General features: G+C 38.4%; 2 protein-coding genes and 1 pseudogene across 2 annotated transcripts; all 3 read right to left on the bottom strand.

Moving 5' to 3' along the window:
- Positions 1-2,464: 2,464 nt before the first annotated feature.
- On the bottom strand, positions 2,465-5,260 carry LOC116200556 (annotated as a pseudogene).
- Positions 5,261-5,284: 24 nt separating this feature from the next.
- On the bottom strand, positions 5,285-6,499 carry LOC116202018 (subtilisin-like protease SBT3.18). The gene is made up of 4 exons (XM_031533527.1): positions 6,250-6,499; positions 6,009-6,106; positions 5,724-5,879; positions 5,285-5,487 (listed from the first exon to the last, which is right to left on the bottom strand). Exons 1-4 carry the CDS (start codon positions 6,288-6,290, stop codon positions 5,471-5,473), a joined length of 312 nt encoding a protein of 103 aa, XP_031389387.1. The 5' UTR covers positions 6,291-6,499; the 3' UTR covers positions 5,285-5,470.
- Positions 6,500-7,696: 1,197 nt separating this feature from the next.
- LOC116202017 (beta-glucosidase 12-like) lies at positions 7,697-13,505 on the bottom strand. The gene is made up of 13 exons (XM_031533525.1): positions 13,314-13,505; positions 13,157-13,226; positions 10,327-10,385; positions 10,070-10,145; positions 9,844-9,921; positions 9,581-9,668; positions 9,241-9,496; positions 8,960-9,075; positions 8,658-8,875; positions 8,545-8,576; positions 8,323-8,425; positions 8,088-8,196; positions 7,697-7,987 (listed from the first exon to the last, which is right to left on the bottom strand). Exons 1-13 carry the CDS (start codon positions 13,485-13,487, stop codon positions 7,819-7,821), a joined length of 1,548 nt encoding a protein of 515 aa, XP_031389385.1. The 5' UTR covers positions 13,488-13,505; the 3' UTR covers positions 7,697-7,818.
- Between the last annotated feature and the right edge of the window lie 8,575 nt (positions 13,506-22,080).

The raw sequence follows: 22,080 nt of genomic DNA on the forward strand, positions 1-22,080 counted from the left end.
CGTCTTTAACTTATTCATTTGCAACTGTTTTTGCCACTAACATGTTTTTGTTACCGATTAGCTCCAAATGTTGGCATTCCATCGAATATTTATACTCTTCCGTTAACCTCCGTGACGAAAAATTCATAGATGATGTTATCTTTTTTGTTACTTTTCCATCATGGAAAGGTATAAATGTTAGACGAAATGCCATCGTTTGGGGCTAATTGGTGATAAAAATATGTCAGGGGTAAATACGGTTGCAGATAAGTGGAGGACGACAGTAATAGTTTTCTCTTTCAAAATTGAATTTGATTCAAGTTGTTTGATAATCAATAACACAAACTTTGTTCAACTTAATCATTGGATTTATTTTTTTAAGGTAGATTCTATAATGGAATGAGTTAAATGCACTTTACCTCCCGACCTATAAGGTGAAATTAGGTTTGCCTCCCGACCTATGAATTTTGGCAGAGTGCCCTCTTACCTAATCCAAAAATAAGCAATGTGACTCCCGAATTAAATTCCGATCAGAATTCCGACCAAAAGAAGGCACATGCTAATCACATGTCAATTTAATGGGGGCAAATTGTCACAGGGAATAATTAATTAAAAATTGAATTTTTACAAAATTAGGCTATTTTGATCGTTCGTCTTTCCCGATGTCTGCAGAACAACACAAACACAGAGTAGGCGTATGGAAATTCCAAAAAACCAGCAAATTGCACATAAACGATGAGGGATAATGATTATTTTGAGCTGCCCAGAACACCCACTCACTAAATTGAACCAATTAGAACATCAGATGTAGCAATGGAAAGTCAATGGCACTCAATAGCAAGGAATCGAAAAATCACCAGATGAAGAGGGCTAGATGACGGACGAGTAGAGAAGGCAGACGACGGTTAGAGAATGATGAACTGCAGCAGACGAGTAGAGAAGGCTGACGGTTGCCGGATTCAATTAGATTCGCAGTGGTGCTGGCGGTAGGGGAAGAGCTGTAGACATCGGGGAAGACGAACGATCAAAATAGCCTAATTTTGCAAAAATTCAATTTTTGATTAATTATTCCCTGTGATAATTTTGCCCCCATTAAATTGACATGTGATCAACATGTGCCTTCTTTTGACCGGAATTATGACCAAAATTTAATCCGGGAGTCACATTGCTTATTTTTAGATTAGGTGAAGAGGCACTCTGCCAAAATTCATAGGTCGGGGGGCAAACCTAATTTCACCTCATAGGTCAGGGGGCAAAGTACATTTAACTCTAATGGAATCCTAACTTGTGTTCCATGATGGAATATTAATTTTAGCTATTAGATCCCATCAACTTTTAATTTCATTCATCCATTATTTACATATTTTGCCTCATTTCTAGTCCTTCATATTTTCATTTTACAATTTTCGCTTACAATATAATATCACTATTCCCGAATCTTCCCGTCACATGTACCAATCATATTTCACCACGTCACCTATCGTCGTCACGTCACTGAATCGGACCATAAGAATCGATTTTTAAAAACAGTCTAATAAAAGCCGGACACGTTAGCGGCATGTCATCCACATGTAAGCGGATTTTAATTTATGGACACGTCATTAACACCCCCATCGACACGTAAACGACCATCCAATTTTATTATACATTACATGTAGCCCAATAGATTTGTGACGCCATTAAAGATCTATGAGAAAATATTATTTTTAATATTAAAAGGACTACAAACAAATTAGCGTTCCACCATAGAAACAATTTGACGTTCCATTGTAGAATTTGCCTTTTTTAAGCTAACTAAATTGCTCAGTCAAAATAGCACTTATAGTTGTTTGCATTGATACGCTTCTATTTTTCCTAATCACGAGCAAATCCTATTCCCTCAGCCCAAAAGATTGAGAGAGAGAGAGAGAGAGAGAGTAAGAGGCGAAAACTAATCTCTGAACTAAGAGGAGGGGGAGTGCTATCGACTTGTCGGATGACCGCGGCTGTTGCAGGCGAGTCTGCTGGGTCCAGCTACCTCATCTTGGACGGTAACGGCAAGCGACGAGTCACCACTGTCCCCTCTAGCAGAATCATACTCTGCTTTTTTATTTATTTTTTTTAGTTTATAAAATAACTGGTCCAGAGGTGAAAGAAACAAAAACTATGGGGGCAGTCAGGGAAGATAGAAAGGAGATTGGTTTTTTTGAAGAATTACCAGGAAAAATTACTCCTTTTTTTTTTTGAAGAATTAACATCTTAATTTCTCTTCAAGAATCTTCTATCCCTTCCCGGAAGCTGATGACTATTCATGCTTTTCTCGACAACAAACAAATGTTCCTCTCCAATGCTTTATTTCTACATAACTATCTGATTAGCCTTTACAAGTATATTGATTGATATTGATATATTGATTTTTTCACCAATAATCGAATAGTTTTATCTGTAATAGATTATATATTTGATTTGATTGATTCCAGCCATAAATCTATCGGGCAAGTTCATGAACAAAAAAAGAAAAGAAAAGTTCTTATTTAAGATTCCATGTCCAAGACGATTGGACTGGGAAAATACCATATACAAGAAAATTTAAAACGTTCTTATATGAGCATGTCGTTGCTCTACTTTCGCCCAAAAATAAACCATAACCATACAGCATGAAATTCGAAAATTAGCGTAGAACACAAAGATATATTTAGGTGTGCATTCAAGACTGCAGACCGGCATCCGAGTGAGATACGGTAGAGCCCGTAATAACACCATCAGTGATGTTCACGCACACGGCCAGTGGAATCCTGACGTAGTGGTTCCTATCCGACCATACAATCTCTTCAAAATCATACCTCCCCTGGGATATTTTCCTTGGTTTGAGCGTCACACAATATGTAATCTCGTCCTTGAACCACATATATAGACGTCTTGGGTTTGATGATTTTGGGATAGTACAAAGTGTTCCGGTTCCTACCAACGTTGCGGACGGTTCTCTTGACTGTGGTTGTGGTCTGGAGATGGGATACCGTGATTGCCGGGTAATTCAAGTTGGAGGTGCTGGTGAAGTAATGTGGGCAGGTGGTGTCGGTCCCTGGCCGGACCATTAGGCTTATCTGATTCTGGGTGTTGCCCATGTTGCAAAGAAAGATGATGTAGTCACTTGTCTTCATGTCGTGGACTTGGCCTGGATCCATTGCTTTGATCGGGTTCAAATGGCCTGCACCTACATCGAATGGATCCGAGGCCTTTGCTGAACCTCCTGCTAGTATCACCTCAGAAGCAGCGTTCTCTATGTATGCCGTGAAATAGAAGACAAAACAGAGATTATGTACCGAAGAATCCATATAACTCTTATGCTGCCAGTCGTGACACAAATAACAATCATCGAAACTGGGGAAAACCGAAAATCCTTGTTTAAAAGGACGTCTCAAAGGACTTCATCAAGCCTGATCAACCGCAGGTTTTAATTGACAGCAATCAATCAGTGGTTGTGATTAACTCGGTTTAATTCCGGGTGTCATCTTGGTCCAAACTAGCACTGAAACTGCCCTTACCTGTTGTCATGAGAGCGGATCTGATGGCGGCAGGGGACCTGTCAGGGTGGATCGACTTGATTAGGGCAGCCACTCCTGTCACATGAGGGCAAGACATGGATGTTCCCTAGAGGAAATTCCACATTTTTGATGAGTAATTGGAAGGCCACGCTGCTAAGATGTTCACTCCGGGTGCAGTTATATCAGGCTGTCAAGCAAGACAAGTTGGTATTAATAGCTAATTGTCAGTCGTGAACATTTGTGAAACTTAATCCGGGAAACTTGCCTTCAGAATATCAGGAGAAAGGGAGCTTGGGCCCCTGCAAGAGAAGTAGGCAACAGCAGGTGCCGGTGACTTCCCGACGACTCCTTTGCCTGGTATGATCTGAATGGATACGGGTCGTCTTCGGAATCATGGTCTACAACGTTCAGTAATCGTCAGGAATGTCATTAACAATTTTGACTAGGATGATGAACTCTCAGTTCAACTTGTCGAATCAATTGGTCTTATCAGGTTTTCATATAGCTGAATTTTGATTGGAAGTTTGAGAAGCATAGGTTTTACCTTCCAGCTAGGCCGAGGTAGTTCCAAATCCTAGTCCCCTGCTGAAGATCAACATGGACTGTGGGAACAGCATCAACATCAGGAATCTGTCGGGCCAGCGGCTTGGCGAAAGTCAGAGCCAAACCACTGGCGTTCTGGACAGCATCTATAGCTATATCGCTCAATACCAATCCAACATTGGAGAAGCACAAGACTACCTTCCCAGAAGCTGATACATTTACATTGTTATAATAATCATGCGAGCATATCCTGTTATCGGAATCAACGCCCGATCCATAAGTAAATGTGAATTGTGAATGTGATCTAAAGGAAACAATGTCAGCAAGAGGGAAGAAGATGAGAAATTCATCTACCTATCTTGGAAAAAACTGCCTGCATCTGCCAGTACGCCATTTATCTGGGTGGTGATTAAGCTCCCCCCCTGTAGAAAATTAGCAGGATTTTTATATATTTTAGTGATATTAGCAGAGCAAGTCATATGTAGAGAATTTGCTATGAAGATTTACTTGGAAATGTAGTGCTATGTGGTTCATTTGGACAGTTCACAAAATTAATTTCTATTCTTTTCCTACTGAGAAATGGTGAAAATAAGAATGAAAAGAGTATTGTAAATTGCAGTTCAGTCTATATTTCTGCCTTTAGGGAAGATGAGAAAATAGAAAACTGAAAAGATTTGCGAGAACAAAGAGGGACCATGCTTCTTTTTTGCAGCTTTTTCTGGGAAGAGATTTTTTAAATTACCATGAAAGGGAGGTTGCCGTCCAACACAATCTTAGTCGGAAAAGTCCGATCAATGGAGGAAGCAGCCTCAGAGGTGGACCACAGGGAGACATTCTGCACCAGAGATGAATGAGGTGCAGAGTTTTCGTTCCCGGCTGAGAAAACCACTGTGACCCCAAGCTGCATTGCATGAAACGATCCAATGTCGGCATGTGACTTAAAGAAGGGAGGCAACGGAGGAGCCCACGATGGACGCCGAGATCACGTGGACCCCATCCTTCAGAGCATCATGAAAAGCTGCCATTATATCAGCCTCGCTGCAAAACCCAACACCTTTCTGGTTCCAACACACCTTGTACACAGCGAGCTGCGCCCTGGGGCCCCCACCCCGGGCAGTCCCTGGCCCAATACCATGAAAGTTTGCGTTCCGCACAATTGGGCCAACAGCTATCGAGGCAGTGTGAATTCCATGACCAACGCGGTGTCCGGGGGGGGGGGGGGGGGGGGGGGGGGGGGGGGGGGGGAACGATACTCAGAGTCGGCAGTGAGAGGACCCAGCTGCTGTTCAAGGCCCGTCAAATAATAACCGGCCCTGATTAGCTTGTGATTACACGCAGTTGCTGGGTTGAAATTTTCTCCTTCCTCGCATTCCCCCTTCCAAGATGATGGGATTGGGCGCATCCCGTGTTCCTCATGGAAGCTCTCAGACTCCGGCCAAACCTTATCATGTACAGTGCGTGATCAGAAAGTGTAATGCATAAGCTAAGAGGAATGATTGAAATATAACCTTTTAAGGACCTTAAAGAAGAGCAAAATCTAAAGGAGGACCAAAAGGTAGTCCAGTATTTGACTTGTAGAGCAAACACAAATAAATTTATGGAAGGACTACTGTGCACCCTTATCTCAATATTACAAGGAATCAATTATAACAAGGAAAACAAAAGGAGAAACCGAACCTGAGTCGAGTATTCCAGCAATAACATCGGCACCAAAGGCAAGCTGCATTGGTGTGGCTCTGCCATTGTCCAATGTAAGACCCATGAAGTCCCAACTTCTGGTGGTGTGCAACTCCAATATCCTGCTTCCAAACACTGACACTACTCCTTGCATCTCTGTGTACATGATATAGATATTTATCAGAGCTATTTTTATGCTTAATTCCATTAAGAAGACTTACTTTTGACGACAATAAAATGCTGATATTAATTAATGGGCAAAAATTATTGTAGTTGCTCATTTACTGGCTAAGGTGGTTGCTTGTATGGAGTTAAGCTTCGCGGCAAAACCCAAGAAACTGTATGTGTAGGAGGGTAGCACGGACTGCATTGCATCTCCTTCGCTGAGAATAGCATGAAAATTTCACATGTAACTAATATGTGGTGCACACTGAAATGGATGCATAAATGACAGTGGATTTAAAACAGGTGAGGTCAATCATAGTGCAATGGGAAGAACACAAGATCGAGAGGGATCATATGGTACAGCGTGACCATTTTGTATGCCAGATCCTTGCACGTTTTCATTTCTCCATACCAAATGTGATGTAAGAATTAGAGGAGGGAATTAATTAAGCAACTTTCTCCAAAATCTAAATGTCAAAAGGGAGGTGGAGTTGCGGGTTTAAAACATGGGGAGAATGCATATTCAGCCCCAACGACATCGATCACAAGCAAACCGAAGAGGAGGAGGAGGAGGAGGAGGAGGAGGAGGAGAAGTCGATTATAAGAGTAAGATGCCATCTTGAATGTGCGAAGGGCTTATGGCTATGCTCTATATATTTATGGAGAGGCTTGACTATGAACAGGGTATCTTGTTTCTCTCGTGCCAACATGGCACGAGAGAAACGAGACTGTTGGCACGAGAGAAACGAGACACCCACATAAGAAGACAAATTAGTTTTCAATAGTTACTAGTTTTTTAAATAAATTTAACTAATTTAATTGAAGATTATATGTGCAACGATTACCCCTTCAAATTAATTAATATGCTCCGCCCAAAAAACAAGAAAAGATATGTTAATTGAACAAAAAGGGTAAATCTTTCAAAGTTTGCGGCCACAGCTCACCTTTTAAGCAAACTGTAATCTAACATAGCAATCTTACGGTTATATCGACGTATGATGTTAAGCTAGCGATAAGAATTTTTGCTGTTTGTGATGGACAAGTTTTTCGAAAACACCTTGGTCCATTAACCATGGTTTTCTAATTGCACTAGCTATATAACTAATGCAAGCCTGATGTATAGGAATATCTCTTAGCACGACCCACACCGGAATCTTCTTAAGGTTCAACTCCCTTGCAGTGAAATCAGGACTCCACCTCTGCACTACAGAGCTTCTTTCCAGTCCTCCATCGTCCCGAATCCAAAACCCGATTTAGTCTGCTTTCACCAGCAAACTGAAAGATAAAGTACTTCCCCTTACTTAACACAGTCACGTACCCCATTCTTCCCCAATTTTATTGACCAGTGAAGTAATTAGCCTATTACCAGGAGAAGGGCCAATAAACTTACCTATCAGGCTCTTCTTCCACTTCTCTGTACACTTCTCAACTTGCTTCTTAGGCAGTTGGACTATGACTATCTTTCTTCCTCCCTTAGTTACCGGAGCAAAGAAATTCATCCGTTGCTCATCATCCTGTTTTAACAATGTACTTGATGGCCTTACGGAGCTACTTCCATCACCATATCCCCATGAAACTTACGATTTCTTGGCCGAGATTGGCCCTCTCCAGCCATTAGAGTGGCTGAAAGCCACCAAAAACCTCCCTGGAACCCTATTTCTGGCCTTTTCCGTTAAGATCAACGACCCTCTTGTCACGACGAGCGATACGTGTAAGGCAAAGGATGAGAGTGCAGGGCTAGCCTCCTTGCTTGCACCAGAGAGCATGTCCGTACACAAGCGTCACTCTTCGATTAAAAATTCACAAAGCGAAAATTCACTTGATATATATATGAGAATTGTCAATTATCTCTTTATTTGGTAACTTGATATATAATTTAATACCATACATGGTACGGTTTCCTTATAATTTATTATAATCTCAACAATTTTCACTTCTTAAGAAAGCTCCTGAACCACAGGGAAGAGGATTTCGGATATCTTTTTTGTCCGTTCTTGTAATCTACATAGTTGATGCCGAACCGGACTGTATAGCCGGAGTTCCACTCGAAGTTGTCCAGTAACGACCATGCAAAGTAACCCTTCACATTGGAGCCGTCCCTGTCAAGAAACCAAACCAATTTTACATATATCAGTATAACGTCCATCGCATAAGGCATTCGAGTCACCATAAATTATTTTTTCTCAATGGACCGCATACTTGATAGCTCTTTGAAGGTACCAAAGGTGACGATAGTAGTAGTCTATCCTCATGGGATCAGCTAATTGTTGCTCGAGCGGCAGGGTCGAATTGTTGAATTCACTTATTCCTGATGTTAGCAAATGTACCAGACAAAAAAGATCGTCAGCTTTTTCAACGGGAAAAGGAGCTAAATGCTTTACTAAATTTGATCTGTTGACAACAAAAGAAACAATATCATTCTTCGCTTACGTACCATTCTCAGTAATATAAATCAGTGGATTGCCATACTTATACTTTACGTACTGTAGAAGGTTCCATATGCCCTTTGGGTAGACGAATAACCAAGATGATGCAGCCTGCAATGACAAGATAGAGATCACAATTAACCATAGTGGAAAACTAAAGTTGTATATTTGAGATCAATAATCTTACTGGAAAACTAAAGTAGTATCCCGAAAGTATCGATGGTACTAACCTGTGGACCGATGGGAATTCCATGGCGTTCGGCTACAGAATAAGAGTGATTCCTTTAAAATGAGTCTAATCAATTAAGATTTTAATTATTTTCCTGGAAATTTGAGGTCTTACTTGAAAGATTGGCACGAGCATCTGTTAAGTAGCTTGCATTCACGCTGTTAGACTGACGAACGTAACGCGCATAATTTGTCGTGTAGTAGTTTAATCCAAGAAAATCGAATGAGCCCTTCAACATTGCAGACTGCTCTTTCGTGAACTTTGGAAGTCTAGCTCCAACTAGAGAACGCATACTATGCGGGTAATTGCCATATACTATCGGGTCCAGAAACCTATAACGGAAAATTTGATATGAAATCAAGCTGTGCCTTGAAATATAGGTATATATAATAGAAGATCAGTCCGGATATGCTCACCATCCAAGCATGAAATCCAAGGCTCGTAGTGCAGCGTTGCGGTTATGCGTCGCATTTGAGTAAGCCTCGAACCAATGAGACACTAGTGTTATCCCAATCTTTCCCTTTTGTGATGCCTAAGAAATCCAAATCGTGCATGATCAGTACGATGCCTCGGAAAATATCCTTGATTTTACCGAGATCTTTTATCATGCCAATTGCAAACATAACTGCTTCATACACATCATGAAAACCCTAAACAAGATTTCATCTATATTGAATCAACATAATTAGAGCCAAACCTGATACTTTTCCTTGTACAATTTAACAGCAGCTGCGTGAGCAAGGAGTTCGTAATGGGCCACCAAGTACGGCTCCGTGGCCGAGTTCCCACCGGTGCAGTTCAGTAGCTGCCACTCGGAACACCGACCTGGTGCCAACATTCCTTGGGCATATCCACCACTGCTATAACTAAACGGCTCATTCAAAGTTATCCAATGCTTCACCCGGTCACCAAATTCCTTGAAGCAAACACCCGCGTAATCTCGGAAATCATCCCTACATCGAATAATTAATAATCATATCAAATATCTAGAGTCACATAATCCTGACCTCAGATCGAGTAAATTGATGGAGACTCACACTATGCGCGGACTCAGGAAGCCACCGTATTCATCTTCTAAAGCCTGGGGGAGGTCCCAATGAAATAAGGTCACATAGGGCTGAATACCTGTGATTTCATATAATAAATGCAGATCATTTTGATAATGCTGAAGTAATATCAATTTCGCATAAAAATTTTAATTATTAAAGTGAATTATTGTATAAAAGCTCATTTATAAGACTGTCGTAAAAAAATGGTAAAATAAGGAATTATAAAATAAAAGCCAATTAAGCTAACCAACCATGGGCTAGGAGCTCATTGATGAGGTTATTGTAGTATTCAACTCCTTTCTTGTTGACACCCCCACTTATCTTTCCCTCTGCATTAACAAAGGAAAAATTCGTGTTAACTAATACTTAATTATCTCATAAATTTGCACAAAATTATACGTAATCGATACCTTAAGAAACAAATTTGGTCGATGATAAAATTAGGATTAATGTGAGTATTCGAAATAATAATCTTACTCGGTAGTATTCGGGACCATGAGATGGAAAATCGGTAAGCATCCAAGCCCATCTCCTTCATTATGGCCACATCTTCCTGTATCCATTCAGCTTATATAAGTTAAATAATTTTCTTTTCCAGTTTCGATAATGACATTCAGGCCTATAATCACATAAATAAAATAAAATAAAATATCTTACGGGAAAAATTAATAAAAAATAAAATTTGTCTTATCTTAATAGCTTAAAAATGGCCAAGGAAAATTGAGGATTGTTACCTTATATTTATGGTATGAGTCACTAGCAATATCTCCATTACTTCCGTCAGTTATTTTTTCTGGACATCATCAATTGTAAAAATTGTCAATAACATAGACGTTAAAAAAATAATTTGCCATTAAAAGGAATATCAATTGTGCAATTCTATAATAGTGTTGGAAAGTCCAATCATTCACTAAAATAAATCCGAAAATATATATTTTTATATATGATATGGATTCTAAGACTTGATTTTTATCGTTGAATAGATATTTTCTCATAAATAGATTATTATTGAATAGACTACATTTTTCTCCAAATGAAGGGTATTCTTTATTATTTTTAATAATTTATTTTATTTAAAATATATAGGAATTTCAATGAGCTATCTTTTTAAATTTATCTAAAAAATTTCAATCCAATTGTTTATATAGCTGTCAAAATATTTGGCTAGCATACGTAATATATACCAATTCATATAATTCATTATTTTCATCATATAGCTGTCAAAATATTTGTTTAAAAATCCATGAAATTGGGCCTCCAAAATGTGCATATCACGCAATGCAAACGAACAGCCAAATGTGGCCTCTGATCAATCATGTGTGTCATTATTATTTGTCTTGGGATTTACTATTTGACATTAAAAATGTGCGGTGACAACCACAGCCATAAAAACCCATAGGATAGGTAAATTCGCTGTTTCATATATAATAAGTCTCATTTTTAATAGAAGGACAGCAAAAAATAAGACATCGATTTTTTTTTCCTGGGACATTTTATTTTGCTTGGTGCTGTTCTTATACCTTATAATTTTGGTGGATATAAGGGAACACATAAATAATGCACTGCTCATATTTTATATTTGCAATTTCACCCATAAGTTTACAAAATAGTAGATAATAATATCCGGATTTGCAATTTCACAATCACAATATGTGCTGCGACCCACACCAACTAATTCAAAAATATTGTTGGTTGTCTCAAACAAAACTTATAATTATAGTAGATTTTTCCACCCCACGGTCATCAAAGAGGCTGGCTATTCAATTACATACAGTAGGTGGCATACATCGAACAAATTTTATTTTTTGGTAGTATAAATAGTTCTAATGAGATGAGTACAAGAGTGCTGGACTATATTCTATAACTAGGTAGTAGGTAGTATATACTTGTGATAGGATATATGTATGTTACATGTTGGCATTTATTTAACTGCATGCTTCACGCGGTTTCCATTTGATGAACTCTGACATTTCAAGAAAGTCGAAACAAATCACTGTCGTATATAGTTGATCGACATAAATTAATGGTGGCACATGAGTGCGAATATATCCAGCCAGAATATTTAAAAATTGAATAAATAAATTGAATGTTAATAATTAAGTGATAATGGAAACAACGGGGATATCCAATTAACTAATTTAGCTGCAGGAATCTATATGCTGTAAACTGTGCTCTAGTGAAAATTGTGTGCGTGGATGTGTCTGTGTGTGTATATAAATATAAACTTGCTTGAATATCCAGCTAGAAACTTAAAGATAATAAATTGAATGTTAATATTTAAAAAATAACAGAGAAATCAGATTAATTAGTTGATTAAGTTGGAGGAATCTATCAAACAAGGTGCAGCGTAGTGACGCACGCACTCATGAAATAACAAAGAGCTTCTACATTTGATTCTTATGATTAAGTTGCAAGTGCTTGATATGATAGGGAAGAATTCGATATATGTAAAAGTTGGAATTTCACAAATTATAGAAAGATGGGAGTCATAAAATCGGAGCAATCTTATCTTGACAAATGAAAATATAAAGAATAAAAAGGAATTTGAGAAATAAATCGGAAATATTGCATGTAAAATATGTACATATCCTGAGAAAGAGGGTGTAGCGCATGCCATTGCCTGTCAATCAAGAGAATATTATAAGTTTAATTCTCATGTTAAAATTATTTATGCCCTTTTATTGACTAATATATAATACTGAGCTCCATAATTTTATAATAGTACTAATGGATACTAGATAGATATGCCGTAAAAGTGTGCTTAGTCAAAACTTGTCTGGGTTTGGGTATATCTACACTTAGCTTGATAACGTCAGAGTAGGGATTTGCAAAAAATCCCGATAACTGGACCATCTTGCAAAACCGTTCTGTTTCAAGTTGAAAAAACCCGAATTAATTGGTTACAGGAAATATTCGGTTCGGGATTTCAAAACGAAAATAGGTTATGGAAGGGTTTAAGTTTTTCAAAATTAGAAAACCGCGGTTAACCGTCCCGTCCCAAATGTATATATCTATAACATTATCATGTATATTATATATGAAATTTGAAAATTTTAGTTCAACAGGAGATCAAAAAGTGAGGTGTAAAGTGTAAAATTTCTAATTTCAATTTTAGATTGAATCTTTTTTAACTTCTTTATGGATGAATGATGTTTAATGGATTTTTTTTTATTGTTTGTGGTATTTGGATGGATGAAAATCAATGAAATCATAGGTAAACTGAACCAAATATATGGTAATTAAAATATAAGGTAAATATATGGTAATCTATTCACCAAAAAAAATATATGGTAATCTTTTTTTAAAAAGATTTTTCAATATATTAAATGTATGATAATTAAAATATACAGTAATCTCGTTTCGGTTCGGTTAACCGAACCATAAAACCAATTATTTTCAGGATGATTTTCTTCTTCTAATTCGGTTTCGATTATGGTTAGTAAAATTCTTGTCCCAAAAATTCAAAACGGTTACGGTTCATACAAAAAATCGTATTGAACCGTACCGTTCAGTATCGAACCGTATTGTGCCCACACCTACTTCAACGTATGTGTTTGTACGTACCTGGGTACCTGTGGGTGTAAAAGTCCCATATGCTTGGCCCTCTTCCATCTACATTAGCTGCACCCTCGTACTGCAGATGTCCACAAATTTCATTAGAAGCTGAAGAGAACAAAATAAATCAATTCAATTCAATTCAGAGTTACAGGCTTTGAATTACTTGATACGAAGAAGAGGCCGTGCCGAAGAGAAACCCCGATGGGAAACTGCTCCGGTTAAGTGTCGCACTGTCATAAGATTTTGGGGAGAATGCATCTTCAGCCCCGGCGATATTGACCACGAGCAAACTGGAGAGGAGGAGGAGGATAAGTCGATTATATGAGTAAGAGGCCATCTCGAGCGTGTGAAGCGCTCATGGCTGTGCTCTATAAATTTATAGAGAGGCTTGACAACGAAGTGGGCTTGTCGGCACGGGAGAAACGAGACCCTAACATAAGAAGATAAATTAATTTTCAATTGTTTTTTTTTTGACAAAATTAATTTTCAATTGTTATTTATCTTTTTTGACAAATTTAACTAATTTAATTAGTGACTCTCTGTGCAATAGGACCATCCCTTCAAATTAATTAATGTGTGCTGTGCTCCATCCAAAGGTTACATATTTTATTTTTATGGTAAGACTATACGTGTCCTTTAATTAGCTATTATGATTTTTGTTTCGTTATATTAGGTCCATGAACATTCTTATAATCGAAAAAGAAAAAAAATGTGTTAATTAATCGACCATAAAATGTAAATCTGTCAAAGTTCGCAACCACAACTCACATTGTAAGTAAATCTAATCTTAAATTTCGTTGAAGCTTTCAGTTTTGACCTCATGATTTCCCACCCTAGACCAATAATGCCGACTAGAGAAATGAATCATATTACCTTGGGACACGTTCTTAAATAAGAATTAAGAGATTTTAAGTTTGATTCTTACCAATAATTTCTTTACCACTTTATTTAAATTTTTATTTCTTTCTTTTTGCTGGAAATTATCGAAGAAAGAAAGATAATGGCAGATTTACTTTGATTCAGTCTTCATTGTTGACAAATTTCATGAATTTCCCTATTGGCGGCTAATGAAATCTATGATTTTCGAACATCTTGTTTTGATATCATTATTAAATATAAAATGAATTGAAATCTTTATCGGAAATTTCAAGCTTATGTGGAGTAAAATAACGGCGAGAATGTAATACCCATTCAGAAAAAAAAAGAAAAAGAAAAAGAAAGGAAAAAATAAAATAAAAACTAACGGCGAGAACAACTACTAGGACCACACCAATAGTACGTACTTACCATGAAATTGGAGGACATCTTACAAATCTTGCTCATGGAAAATTCTATTTAGAACAGTGATGACAAACTTGCAAATTTACTCTCATTTTGAAGTTCAGGTCGATCGAAGTATCTTTCCAGAAATCATTTACCCACAAAAAAAAAAAAGAAATATCTTTCTAGCCAAAAAAAAAAATTCTGGTTGATCAGCCATAATTTTTTTTCGATGTACACCAAGATATTCAGAAGGCCAATAGGTCCCGACTAATCTAATTCGAGCTGAGTTGGTTCATTAAGAAGCAAAACTCTTTCCACTACTAAAAAACTCTGATTTAGAGGCAGATTTAACGGCGGAAATATTCCGCCGCTAATTCGCTGCAATTTTTTTTAAAAAACCAGTCTGCGCCTTCTTCTTCAGATGCATGTTCGATCTATCATCCATCTCTCTCTCTTTAAGCTCTCCATCTCTCTCTCTCTCTCTCTCTCTCTCTCTCTCTCTCTCTCTCTCTCTCTCTCTCTCTAAGCTCTCCTGATGCGGTAGAAGACGTGGCAAATCGATATCTCGAGAAAAATAGGTTATGACAACCTTGTTTCAAGGGAAATAGCCTCCGGAGCAAAACTCACAACATTTGGCTGTGAAAAGACGAGATTTTGGTTGAATTCCATCGTTTAGGGTCTCAAATGAGCATTTTATTGTTATTTGAGTGTTCTTACAATTTTAAAAAAGTTTATTTCTTTTTATGTAATTTATATTTTTTAAACCCTATTTAAGTTTTGTGTAAGCCCTAGGGCTGAAGAAGTTAATTTCGGATTGATCAATAAAGTTGTGGAGCTACCGTACTCTTTCTCCCAATCTCGGATTTGTTTTGAGTTTGATGCCTATTCCTGGTATTCGTAGAATCAACAGGTGATAGAAGGTTGTTGTTTGGTATTCGTGCGCGAATCAACAGATCGCAATTAGTTCCGCTGCGTCAGTTGGTATTAGAGCCTACGGTTTGATCTGGAACAACCATGCTACCCAGGAGAAGGGATCGCGTGGACGATGTTCTTGAGCGTGACAACCTGCGACATCTGGAACAGAGGATGGCTGCACTTATAGGGAACCAGAATCGGGAAAACCCTAACCCGAACCCTAAACCTAACCCTAACCCTAATCCTGAGCAAGAGGAATCTGGCGAGGAGTAAGAGGGAGAGAATTATTCTGTCGAGTATGATTCCTATTCTGAAAGGGACGCATATATATTTATCAAAGAGGATCTGTCTGACAATGCATTTTTTTTTGCGGGAGGCGATGGAGAGCCTGAGTTCGATGAGGATGATGAGGGAGATGACAAGGGTTATGACAAGAACTGGAAATTCGATGAATTTGAGGGGAATGATATGAGTGTCTTTGTTTCTGCGAAGTATGATGAGGACGACAAGGAGGTTGATGTGGTCTGGGGGGCCATCGACAAGAGGATGGACTCGCAAAGAAAAGATAGGAGGGAGGCGAGGCTGAAGTAGGAAATTGAGAAGTACTGTGCCTCGAATCAACATATCGCAATTAGTTCTGCTGCGTCAGATGAGGACGAGGATGTCAGATGTCTCTATCGAACCAACATTACGGCAGAGTATTTTGAGTCAAATTTTTTTTCCAATCATCCGTTCTAGAGCATGGGCTAACATCGATTTCTGGTCAAGTATGGAAGATGTGTATGTTTGCGTGGATAATTTTATCTCTGGACTCCTAGGGCGAATTCGAGGGCTAATTCTCTTCACCCAAGGGAGAATGATGCGGCAGAAGACGTGGCAAATCGGTATCTCGAAAAAAATAGGTTCTGACGACCCTGTCTCAAGGGAAACAGCCTCCAGAGCAAAACTCACAGCCTTTGGCTGTGAAAAGACGAGATTTTGATTGTATTCCATCGTTTAGGGCCTCAAACGGGCATTTTATTGTTATTTGGGTGTTTTTACAATTTTAGAAAAATTTATTTCTTTTATGCAATTTAGACTTTTTTAAACCCTATTTAAGTTTTGTGTAAGCCCTAGGGCTGAAGGAGTTAATTTCGGATTGATTAATAAAGTTGTGGAGTTACCGTACTCTTTCTCCCAATCTCGGATTTGTTTCGAGTTTGATGTCTATTCTTGGTATTCGTAGAATCAACAGGTGATAGAAGGTTGTTGTCTGGTATTCGTGCGCGAATCAACAGATCGCAATTAGTTTCGCTGCGTCATCTCACTCTTTCTCGGTCTACCGATGCCCCCCATGACCTCGGTGCTAACCCCTTCTCGCCCTCCCGGTGGCCCTGCTTCGCCACTCCCTCCCCTCCTCGCCTTCCTGGAATAGCTGCCCCCCTCCAGGCCTCCGATCCCACGCTGGCCCCTAGCTGCTCTGCCTCCCTCCCCTCCTCGCCCTCCCGATGGCCGTCCCCCGCTATCTCTCGGCCTCCTGCCCCTGCCTTGCCCCCCTTCCGTTGCTGTCGTGCTGCTCTTGTACCCACCCCCACGCCCAGGTGCTCCCGCCGTACGTGCTGCCCCATACTCTGGTGTTTGCCCCCTGTTGGCCGCCCCCTACTCGATCTCCCTCCTGGCGCTTTCCTCCCTTACCTATCTCAACTGATTTGCTTTAAATTTGGGTATACATGTATATATATATATATATGTATATAATATGTGTATTTTTATTTTGTTTTTTAGTTACATTTATGCATAATTTCAAATACATATAATGAACAATGCAAATTAAATTTATGATGTTCTAGGTTCGTTGATCACATCTGGGAGTGTTCTGCCTACTGTTTGATTACATGCTGTTGAGATATGCTTGAATTTCGATGTATTTGAAATGCAAATCAATTATTGATTGTTCATGATCCTGCCTAGATTAGGCGCTTTTATTTATTAAATAATTATGGAAAAGGAGGATAAGCTTTGGGGAATATTCTTAGCCTTCCCATTGTGCATTTGGTTATTCCTTAGTAATAAAGACATTATCATGATGAATCGATGAATTTAATTTTTCCTACTAATTTAACCATATAAGTTTTCAAATTGTATATGTTGGTAATTTCAAATTATATATGTTAGTAATTTCAAATTATATAAATGTTATGTCTGCTTTTTGATTACACGCAGTTGAGATGTGCTCGAATTTCGATATACTTTAAATGCAAATCGATTATTGATTGTTCATGATCCTACCGAGATTTGTCGCTTTTATTTATTAAATAATTATGGAAAAGGAGGATGAGCTTTGGGGAATATTTGTGGCTTTCCCATTGTGCATTTGGTTATTCCTTGGTAATGAAGACATTATCTTGATGAATTGATGAATTTAATTTTTCATACTAATTTAACAATATAAGTTTCCAAATTATATATGTTGGTAATTTATTGTTCGTAGATGAATATTCCTCCACATCGCTTGTGGATGTACGATATGACTCATTTTAATAGGTCGGGTCTTAAGAGAACCTTCGTGAATGGAATTAAAGAATTTATTAAGCATGCCGATCAGTTTACTATGAACAACGGGCTAAAGAAAATGTCATGTCCATGTGTAAAGTGCTAATTTAGTGGACGTTTCTTGACTGCATAAAAAGTTCACATTCATCTGTATACGAACGGTTTCAAGCCGAATTAAGATTGATTAAGATGGCATCCTAAAGGAGATCGTAGAATTAGACTATGTTGGACTACCAAGCAAGATGGTTGTCCTTTTCCGTGGCCGATGGATCAACTCGACATCATCTCGTAAAGATGACGACACTGGCGAGGTAATGCGTGGTGCCAGAATGGGGGATAACGATCCATTCGTTATTGTCAAGCAAGTAAGATAAGTTTATTATGTGCTATACCAGACTCGAGATAGAAATAGATCCCAATGGTAGGTTGTTATTAAAACAAAACCAAATGGCAAAGTAGAAATTTTCGAGGCGTTGGAGGTTGCTTATCAAAATGAAAACCATCCCCACGTTCGTCTAGTAATTAAAGATGATCGTGAACCGGCATTGGTAGATAGAAATAATCAGGCTGAGTATCTTTGGACTGAATAGGACGATGAAGATGGAATGCGCAGGCATGATGATGTTGATGAAGGTCACGATGATAATTGTGGTGGTGGTGGCCTTGATGACCAATGAACGCGTTTTCGGACAAAGAGAAATATCGTTATTGGTAATTTAAAAGCTGATTTGTTGTTTTTAATTTTGTGCAATATAATGTTATCAGGCAAAGGGGGAAGAAGAAGGGCACAGTTAGAGCTTTATCAAGGACCCGTTGGAAGGAAACCCTGATGCAAGTACCAGAGCGGGATCATCTGATCTATAGGCCAGGAATGTCCAGCATCCAACGGGACTTGTAGTCACAGCCAGAGCGTTATAGACACATAGATACACCACTGGGTAGCCCGAGTCAACACATTGAGGCGGACCCGTGGTTATCGGGATTGTACACCCGCTACATGGTGCCCCCTAATTCCATCTCACATCGGGGAACTCTCCATTCTTAGATGCCATATGATGGCCCGCTACATTGTTACACGTTTTCCTCACGGGGCCAATTTGCTCAGCACCCGGAGGCACCCATGCAACAATATTCACTGTAGGGACATACGCGTATAGACTGGGGGGGGGGGGGGGGGGGGAGGTAGTGGTACCAGGAGTCAGAGAGTGCCTGCGTCACCGGCTCAGTAGTGGCCTGACGAGCCTGGGTTGTATAATGGGAGATATTATCTCATACCCTACGGCGATGATGAGGACGCGTTTCTTATTATATTTATGTGTTTGTTAAATTTACGAGCTTATTATGTAAGTTGGCTATTGTAAGGGAGATTAACTAATATTTGATGTCATTTGTGGCAGGTTTATCCTTAGTCACGAGGGAATGACCAAAGTTGTGACTGTTATTAAATTTTTTTTAACAATGCTTGGATCGATCCCAATGTGGTTCTTCATAGATGACATCTTGTTCCTCACCAAGTAAAGGAGCTAATGCTTCAAGAGTGGAAGGTGATAGCGATGACTTTAAATACATATATTATATGTATTTTATTAAGAGGTATTTCATTAATTTGCGACCATTATAAATGCAGAAATTGTGCTATTGGAATTTGATTTATGACAAACATATGTGGACCGCCTTCAATAAAAATGAGAGTATGCGGTTATCGGATATGTTCCACAAGTACCGGACGGGATCGCAACAGATTGATTGGATTGGGGAGCCTCATATGGTGGCTCTAGAGCAACATTAGCAATAAAACTCTTGTAAGAGAATTTCAAAGGCAGCTAAAGCAAATTGAAATTCCAATGATGGAGCATCTGTCCATTGCGGAGGATCGCAGTCTTTTGTTACAAAAACACGTCGATATGTAAGCCACGACGTGCGTCTTATATCGGTGAATTGTGTTTATTATGTTAATACCCTATTGGTCATTTTTTCTTTAATTTGAAATCAAAGATAATAGGCCAACTTGTCGATCGCGTGAAAATGTACGAGGAAAACCACAAAAAAAAGGCGGATGGTGCTTAGGTTAGTCATATACACAAGAAAATATGGTAAGTTGTAATTAAGATTAATTGAAAGAACTTGTTGATTTTTAATTAATGCTTGATTACTCTAGATAATTTATTTTCGAATGTTACCAACTTATGTACATGTTCTTATGTTTTTTGTTTGTTTCCATTCTTGAACAAGAGAAGTACACTTAGGCTTCTCAGTCTCATTGCTCCAACGACCTTTCGTCGAAGGTCCAGGCCAAGATTTGGGCGGATACGATCGATAGAAGTAAGAAGGCCCATGTACATGGGATGAATTTCATGAGCACCATTAGCACTTCATCCAATTCTTTCGGATGTGGACCATCCGGCACGGCAGGGACAGCCGATCCACTCAATGATGTTTTCAGGGAGTCGCTAGGCATCGTGCACTCCCGATTGGATGATCACGATTGGTGGATGCAATATACTGGAGTGGCCTTGCATAAGCTGACGGGAGTGCTCATTCTGCCGGACCTCACTCAGGGGAAGTAGCAATTGCACTGATCGTAGCCAGGGGACGGGGCACGAGGAGGATGATCATGTTGATGATGATGAGTGAGTCGGGTCCAACCTATATCTGACTTATTATCCTTGCTTGATATGTATGTAGTCCTTTGACATTACGTGGACTAATTAATTACTTACAACATGTTATGGATTATTTTGTTTATGCACACTCTGATGGACTAATGGACTTATCATCCTTGTATGATATGTTGAACGATTGTTGTCTCGGTTTGTGTGTTATGGGTTATGGCTAGTTTGGTTTGTATTATATGTTATGACTAGTTTGATTTATATATATATATATATATATATATATATATATATATTATGATATGTTTGTTCTTGGATTTTGGTGTATTTGATTTGAATCAATCAATGAGTGGACTTAGTTTGCTTTAAAGTGTAACGGCAAAATATTTCGGTATATTACAAAATTAAAATAAATAATATTAATAAAATTTAAATGTATAAGTAGTATAAATATATTTAAGTGCGAAGAAAAGTCAAGTGTAACATTCATAGCTTGATGGTTAAGAGGATGAGCTGATTCAAGGGGTGGAGGGGGGTGTAGGTGGTCTTGGGTATGAAACTCGGAAAAATGCAAAAAGAATTTAGAGGGGTCGAAAATTCCCTCGTTAATTATCGTTAAGTTTAGCAAGAGATAATCCGCGGCTAATTCCTCGCTCAATAGCGATGGATTTAGCGAGGAGGGTTTTAATGCGGACTTTTCCGTCACTAATCCGTCGCTATACTTTTCATCATATTTTTCAAGAAAAAAAAAGAATTTAAAAATAATAAAGAAGAATCAGATATGGTCAGTGGAATTATAAAAGATTTCTTGCAAGTGAATTACTCTGAGCGAAGGCGTGCAATCATTGCATGTGGGAATCGAGTCAATATTTTTATATACTTTTTTTATTTTTAATTTCTCATGTGTTCTCCATGTTTTAGTTATTGTAATTTTTATAATTCTTGGCTTGCACGCATTGATAGTTGTACAATTATTGGGAATTCAAAAATTGTAAAATTATTGCCCATCGCTAAATCATGGTTTTTTAGTAGTGCCCAGCGATAATCGATAAATTTTTTATTCCTCTCTTGTGTATAGCAACTTAAGTATCTACATAATGCCGCTTTCCTGATATACAATTATCTACTCATAGTATACATAAAGAAATGGGTGACTTGAATGTCTTCTAGTAGCTTAAAACCAATGAAACGACACGTAAGAATATCTATTTTTCGGTTATAAGGGAGGTCCGTAAGTATGAAATAAAAATCATAAAGGGGTATGAGTAGTTTCATTAGATATCGAACCTGAAACATTTTTGTTACTCGGAGAGAAGTGAAGGCGTGCGCCACTGCGCTACATCCTACATTAAATTTTGATAGATAATATGATGTCTTTGATTGAAATAAGGATGAATCTCTATCTCTTTGTGAGTGTCTTATTCGACAAGACGCGGATAATCTATTTGATACTGCTACAAATAAGAGAAGCAAATATTTTTCTACCAATAAAAAAAAGAATTAGAACCATTCGATCGAATATGGGAATGAAATTGCGAAAAAATTAGAACCATACGATGGGAGTGAAATTATGAACAAATTTGTCAATCTATATCTCCTTCGGCCACT

Source organism: Punica granatum, chromosome 3 (genome assembly GCF_007655135.1).
Source record: "Punica granatum isolate Tunisia-2019 chromosome 3, ASM765513v2, whole genome shotgun sequence".
NCBI lineage: Eukaryota > Viridiplantae > Streptophyta > Magnoliopsida > Myrtales > Lythraceae > Punica > Punica granatum.

What these genes read in the sequence shown, in the direction of transcription:
- LOC116202018 (XM_031533527.1), bottom strand. Translation starts at nt 6,290, where the DNA reads ATGAAAACGTGCAAGGATCTGGCATACAAAATGGTCACGCT. An exon ending in GCATACAAAATGGTCACGCT is followed by an intron (nt 6,107 to 6,249) that starts GTACCATATGAT and finishes TGCTATTCTCAG; the next exon opens with CGAAGGAGATGCAATGCAGT. An exon ending in ACAAGCAACCACCTTAGCCA is followed by an intron (nt 5,880 to 6,008) that starts GTAAATGAGCAA and finishes TCATGTACACAG; the next exon opens with AGATGCAAGGAGTAGTGTCA.
- LOC116202017 (XM_031533525.1), bottom strand. Translation starts at nt 13,487, where the DNA reads ATGGCCTCTTACTCATATAATCGACTTATCCTCCTCCTCCTCTCCAGT. An exon ending in TTCCTGAGTCCGCGCATAGT is followed by an intron (nt 9,497 to 9,580) that starts GTGAGTCTCCAT and finishes TATTCGATGTAG; the next exon opens with GGATGATTTCCGAGATTACG. An exon ending in TGTACAAGGAAAAGTATCAG is followed by an intron (nt 9,076 to 9,240) that starts GTTTGGCTCTAA and finishes TGGATTTCTTAG; the next exon opens with GCATCACAAAAGGGAAAGAT.